The sequence below is a fragment of the Monodelphis domestica genome, chromosome 4 (genome assembly GCF_027887165.1).
Source record: "Monodelphis domestica isolate mMonDom1 chromosome 4, mMonDom1.pri, whole genome shotgun sequence".
Classification (NCBI taxonomy): Eukaryota; Metazoa; Chordata; class Mammalia; order Didelphimorphia; family Didelphidae; genus Monodelphis; species Monodelphis domestica.
Genome location: NC_077230.1, coordinates 271,758,652 through 271,765,741, shown reverse-complemented (window position 1 = coordinate 271,765,741; position 7,090 = coordinate 271,758,652). Strand labels below are relative to the sequence as shown.

Here is a 7,090-nt window from a genome sequence, read left to right as displayed (position 1 = left end):
CACATGAAAGAGTTCATGAAGGTTAAGTGACTTGGCCAGTTTCAGAGAGAAAAAACATCTGGAATAAAATCTCTGATTTCTGACTTTAAATTAGTACATTTATCTCTTAAACTTTAAACCAAAGGAATTTCTTCTGCTAGAATATTGGGCAGAAGGAAATAGAGGGAAAGGAATTAAAGTAAATATTCCTTCCTGAGAAAATTATAATTAATCAAAAAGAAAAGAAAAAAATTATTTCACATTATGAAAATCCTACCCCTGTTCTGGAGAACATTCTTCTCAAGGTTTTCTTCAAGGCAATTTGAACATCTTTATTCCTCAGACTATAAATGAGGGGGTTTAGCATGGGCCCCATATTTGTGTAAAAGATTGAAGATACTTTCCCCTGGTCCACAGCCTCTGAGGAAGCTGGTTTGAGATACATGAATGAAGCTGACCCAAAGAAAAGAGCAACGACAATTATGTGGGAGCTGCAGGTGCTAAAGGCTTTGTATCTGCCTTCAGTGGAGCTCATGCTCAGGATACTGGACAGGATGAGAGCATAAGACGTGAAGATAGTGACACTAGTCACTATGACATTAATGCCCACAACAATGAAAACCACCAGCTCATTGACGTAGGTGCTGGTGCAGGAGAGCTGGAGGAGAGGTAGCACGTCACACATATAATGGTTTATGATATTGTCATCACAGAAGGACAGTTTCAGCATGCATCCAGTGTGAGCCATTGCACCAGCAAAACCTATTACATAAGCCCAACCCAATAGGCATGAACAGACCTGATAGGACATAATGACATTATATAACAATGGATTACAGATGGCAACATAACGATCATAAGCCATTATTGTCAACACATGGCATTCAGAAATGACAAAAAAACAGAAGAAAAAGAGCTGAGCCATACATCCTGAATAGGAGATGATATTTTTCTCTAAAATAAAATTCATCAACATTTTGGGAGTAAAGACAGTGGAGTACCAAAGATCAATGAAAGACAAGTTGGAGAGGAAATAGTACATAGGAGTGTGAAGGTGAGAATTTGTCATGATTAAAATGATCAGTCCCAGGTTTCCCACCAAAGTAACCACATAGACACCTAGAAACAGGAGGAATAGGGGGAGCTGGAGCTCTGGTTGATCTGTTAAGCCTGCAAGAATGAACTCAGTCACTGAAGAGTCATTGTCCAAAAACATTCTCCATTCGAGTGATCTATAAGAAGAGGAGACAAGTCATACCAGAAGCCATAGGCTCTTCCCCAATAATGAATGAAAATGGAGCACTTTTAAAAGTCTCTGGAAACCATCATCATTCCAGTTATATTCTTATCATCCCCAAGATATCCAGAGGTTTTGATTGAGCTGAGAGTCTCTATGAGCTAGAGGATTTAAAAAAACAAAAAATTCTTCCTGAGTTTTATTGTAGAATAAGAGTTGATGTTACTTAAATTCCAAAGTAAAAAGAAATTTTAAAAAATGAAAGTAATATTCTTGTCCTTTCCCTCCTTCCTGTTTTGTCTAGTTTAAATAAAAACTAATTATTGTTTTCATATCAGAGGTAATGAAGTCATACATCAAAGAGGTTCTTACAATGATGATGGTCAAAATATTTTAAATTTTATTAATTATTTAAAATAATACTAATCATGTTATTAATAATAAAATAATAATGGCTGATATTTGTATATCACCTATAATATATCAGACACTTGCTTTAATATGTCATTTGATATTCATAATAATATTGAGAAATAGGTGCTATTATGATCACCAGTTTATAATGGAGGAAACAGAGATTACATGTCATGACTCCAGGTAAAACAGCTATTACTAATTGAGGCCGGATTTAAACTCAGGACTTTCTGACTGAATGCCCAGAGTTCTCTACATTGAACAATGTATGTAGCTGCCTACAGACTAGATCCAGAGTCCCTTTGCCTGAATATAGTTTTAAGCAGTACCAATGCTCTCATTATCCTTAAAACAAGTATTAATATTGTTAAGGTTGCCAAAATCCTCATTATCCTTGAGTGTTCTCTTCTCACTCTCACTTCAACTCTACCAAACAAATCAGTGACAGAGGTTACAGACATTATGCTTTATAGAATTCTCATATCTCCTGGCTGGCAAAGCATGTAGGAGAAAATAGAAGCAAAAATGATTTCCACACTTACCTTTCTTCTGCCTGGACAATTAAGTGTTTGTCCTTACTGGGTTTGAGCTCCTGAAGGAGAAATGATTCTGATAAAAGTGACCAGAAATTCTGTCTCTGAGAGATTGATACTACCTTTACTACTGAGACGATCAGAGCATATATTTCAACCTCTGAACTGGCCTGGGAGAAATTTTGAACTATATGATCATAGGTTCTGACTTGGACTTCAGTTGGAGAGTTTGCTGAGTTTCAGGGCAAGAAATAGCTCCTAGAAATATATATCATCAGGGTCAACAGGTAATAGGAAACTCAAGGTTTTATTCTAGGGATTAAAGTCTCATGGACCCAGTTGGAAACTGAGAGGATCCAGTAGGTTTTCTCCAGGGGTTCAGACACTTCAGGGAGAACAAATTATGAAGTCCATGTTTATTCACTATACAACAGAGCTTAATTGTTCTCTTAAGGGATTCAAACTTCTCTTTGATTTTTAACTTCACACAAGGGATTGTTGATTCCAAGACTCCTCTGTGCCTTCCCCCATTTTCTTCTATCCTTTCTTCTGAAAAGTTCTCTTTTACACAATGCCTTATGCAGACATCCTCCCAAGGACTTTTCTATATCTTAGTTAACTGAGTTCTCAAAAGAATATATGGGATATTTGAGTAGTGTACATGAATAGCATACAAGGACAGAATAGAATCAAGATACTCAGAGTGAGTTGTTAGCCACTGTCCAAAGGAAAATATTCTCCCCACTATGTATAATACTAAAGTCAGGTTCATTAAGATTTTCTTTCAAGACATTAGACCTTTGTGGACCATGGGAGTATATGTTGCCTACACACACACACACACACACACACACACACACACACACACACACACACACATACACACAGTGCTTACTTCATTAGGTATATGCTGCATCTGTCCACTACCAACTCCCTCACATTCTAATTTCCTTGAGGATGCTTCAATTCATGTTTTAAATAGAGGTATGCATAAATGAAGGAAGAAATTAAAATTTCAGGCATCAGAAAATAGTGCTTTTTCATAAGATTAGGATGAGTATAAATCTACCAAGATGAAATAAATATCTTGCTTAGCTTGGAATGGAGGAGATTATAGCAGCTGGGCTTGATACTATAGGATGTGTTTTTATTACATGATCATTTACAGCTCTCAGCTCTTGGATGAATCTATAGATGATTTTCCCATTCTGATCGAGTTTTGACTTTTTTTTTCAAGTATAGGTATATTGTAGTCTGAGGAGCATGGTATTATTATTCCTTATTGGATTAGGGACTCAATGATTGGTCTGATACCTTCCATTGTTTCTTTACTTAAGGGATATTGAGGTACACAAGGAAATGGTCCTTCCTTAGTTCTCACCCTTACTGGAGTAGCTGATTTAAATAAACCTACATCTGGGGAAGACTTTGACCATAAATCTTCAGGGATATCCTCAGAAATAGGATGTACTGACTGAATCTAAGAACAGTGGTTGAAAAGCTTTCAGAGATTCCTCTAGTAGTTGTAATGATATATTCCCCAGAATCAGTATATTGGGTCACTTTTCATAATTTACATAATAAATCCCTACTAAGAAGATTCATGGGGCAGTCTGGCATACACAGAAATTCATGCTCCACAGATAAAGAACCTAAAGTAATCATTTTAGGTAGCAATTTTGCTACTTTTTTTGGTTTTCCTGTAGTTCCTATTACTTCCATAGTATCCACAGCTCTACAATATTTAGGAAGACTTTGCAAAACTGATTTACTGGCTCCAGTATCAACCAAAAGATCATATATCTGATCACCTATTGTAACAGATATATATGGCTCTGTACTGTTTGGAGGCTGAAATGTTTCTAATACTGGTGCACAAAGCTCGGTCATTTCTTGTCCATTCAAGTTTACATCTGATTGAATTATATGACTTTCTGTTAAATTATTTTGTGGTTGAGACTAAAATACATTAATTAGGTGGTCACCAAGGATTTAATTTCTAAATCCCAAAATGAATTATTAAAGTAAATGGAATTTATGGTAGTTTATTTACAGTATTTACAATAGAAGGAAGATATTAAGGAAAGAAAGAGAGAAAATTCTGGCTTCTTCTTATACCAGTTAGAATTTCTAAGTCCCAGCCAGGGGAAGAGAGCCTCAAGAAGTTGGGCCTCTCCTGGAGGCTTAACGCCTCCAGAAAGGCAGAGTCACTAAGACAGCTTTTCACTAACCAATGGTAACAGTCTCAAAGAAGTCTGGGTGTTGGTCTTCCAGTTGCCCCCCACAAGTCTGTCTTCCAGTCACTCCTAAAAATCAGTGCCCAAATGAATCTCTGAACGAATGTCCATCTTTCCTTCAGCTCCAAGTGACTGATCCTTCACTCCAAGCCCAGGTGACTGACTGTCTCCAAACTCATCCAAATATCTGAATAGAATCCCTCTTCAGTCTTTTTTTAAAAAAAAATCTATTTAAAACCTTTTTCTCTTGTGTCATCTCCTCTAAATTTTCACGTCTACCAATCACAGCAGATACTTTTCTTCAGGACTGCCTATTCTTTAGATCTCACCTTCTTTGGTTAGATTTTCTCCAGGACTGTCCATTCTTTAGTTCTCATCTTCTTTGGTTAGATTATATCTTTTTGGGTTACTTAACACCTCTTTGTAGTTCACCTTTTGTAGTTACTTAACACATTTTTGTGGTTAATTCATCTTTTGTAGTTACTTAACATCTTTGTGTAGTTAATATCTAAGAATAGATTGTAGCTTAAAGTTCTAGCTTCACTCTAAAGGAAGAGCTAAGTACCCTCATTGTTACAATCAGGAGATAGCTAAATCCAGTCTTCACATTTCCCAGGATTTTTCCATCATCAGCTTTTATACTACTCTCATTGGTCTTTATAATCTCCTTCTTGGTATCATTGCTTTCATTTATAATTTCATTGTTATTATTATTAAGTTTATATTCTTCAGCACTTTCCATTATTTTACATTCATTAGAATTACCTACTAAATTTATATTACAATTTTCTTTTTCCTTACATTTATTAAAACTAATTATATTATCCTTTGATTTACTTAATTTATTTAAATCATCATCAACCTCATTACCATTATACTTATTTTCATTTATACACCACTCATTATCCCTTGATTCAATTGCATATGGACACTGGGTAAACCTTCATAAGCTGCTATCTCCCTTGTTTTGGTCACTTTTTATCACCTGACTATATTTTGGTCTTGATCCAGATTTCACCCAATCTTTCATTGTGTTAAGATCAGGTGCTTGTTGTCCCTGACAACAGGCATTTTGGCAATGATTTACATTTCTATTTTGATAATAATAATAATAATGATTATTATTATTCCACCTATTATTATTACAGTTATTGCTCCTGTTATTATTGTTATTATATTGCCTATTGTATCCACCATTTCTATTAATTTGTCTCGTAAGTAGATTCCCAAATCTGCAGTGTCTACAAAAATGCCCAATTTTGTCACATAATAAACTTCTTCTGGGACTTGATCTTCTCTCATTAGTCCTATAGGAGTTATTCCTTGGATGCATAGAACTTAACTACCACTTTCACCTCCTTTATTTCACTTTCCTTAGCCTTATTCTCTGATTCCCTAAGTTTCCTTTTCAAATCTTCCACTATAGAGTCTTTTCCCTCATTCCTTTCTTCCATGTCATTTGTTAAATATGTAGCCTTGTGATTAAGGTCATCCAGATCTAGCTCTTCTCAGTCTTGGTAATTCCTTTTAAAAAACTGTCTAACTTTGGGAAGTTCATTTTTTACAAAAATCCGTTTGATATGACAATGGTCCCTTCCTCCAGAGCATCCATACCAAGAAGTGTTTCTGCAACCTTAGTTATTCTCTCTAGGAATGCTGCAGGTGTTTCTGTGATTTTTTGTTTTATTGCCTCAAATTTGGACCAGACATTAGATCTTTTGAGGTACCTGTCCATAACTTCAAGAATTGCCTCCCTTGCTTCTATTAATTCCTCATAAACTTGATTATCACTCATATCCACATTATAATTCTCTGGCCTGATACTAATGGAGGATATGATCTTGTTTCCTCAATAAATTTGTTACATTCCCTTTTTGTTAGGAACTTTTTCATCAAAAGAGTTAAATCATTGAAGTCCGGATCAAAAAGGTCAATTGCTTGTCTCATTTCTTTTATGACTTGATTTGGTTCATTAGTGAAGTCTGGAGTTTGTTTTTTAATAGATTAGAGGTTTTCAGGGGAAAATCTTTTATGGGTCTTTATCTTATGTATCTCATTTTTGGTAACCACAGGTAGATCCCTAAGTAGACAGAGGGTAGCCTTTCCTGTAGATCCTTCTTGTTGTAACCTGCTTAGTTGTTTCATGTCTTCAGTGTTCATATTATCCCCACAACCATGTTCCATATTTATGATGTTATTATATCTTATATATTGTTCCATCTGGTCCAGTTGGTATTTCATATGCACCACCATAAATTTTCATTCAGAATCCCTTGTAAACCAGACGACCATAACCTTAATCTATTTGCCCACAATAAAGAATGGCACACAAGACTTATACAGGAAATAACATACAAGACATAGGGGGAAATGAGCAACAATATTCTTAACCTTAACATCCATGACTGGCTTCATCCAGTCATACTCCACTAACATTAGACAAACATTTGGAAACATAAAAAATAATATATAGAATGTACAGAATGTACTCCCACAACATCATCAAAACTATACCTAACATGTCTTCTGACATGTGTAAAATTGAGATTTGAACTCTGGACTCCATTTCCCAGGAGTCCTTGCTAGCTCCCAGAGTGCTTTGTAATCTCACTGAATTCTCAAATGGGCCGAGAGCAAAATGATTATTTAGAGAGTCTCCGCCCACGGCGGGCTCTCTTCTCTTCCTGGCT

At 35.7% G+C, this 7,090-nt stretch overlaps 1 protein-coding gene across 1 annotated transcript; it reads right to left on the bottom strand.

The window, feature by feature from the left end:
- Positions 1 to 241: 241 nt before the first annotated feature.
- On the bottom strand, positions 242 to 6,584 carry LOC100016831 (olfactory receptor 8B3-like). Its single transcript, XM_007495455.3, has 2 exons — positions 6,410 to 6,584; positions 242 to 1,179 (listed from the first exon to the last, which is right to left on the bottom strand). The coding sequence occupies exons 1-2, from the start codon at positions 6,582 to 6,584 to the stop codon at positions 242 to 244; spliced, it is 1,113 nt and encodes a 370-aa protein (XP_007495517.2).
- Positions 6,585 to 7,090: the final 506 nt, after the last annotated feature.

Bases quoted from the DNA above. Each gene is read 5' to 3' on its own strand.
- LOC100016831 (XM_007495455.3), bottom strand. From the start codon at position 6,584: ATGGAACATGGTTGTGGGGATAATATGAACACTGAAGACATGAAACAA. The intron at 1,180-6,409 runs TCTAATCTATTA...TTTTGGACAATG, and splicing joins AAGATTTTCCCCTGAAAACC to ACTCTTCAGTGACTGAGTTC.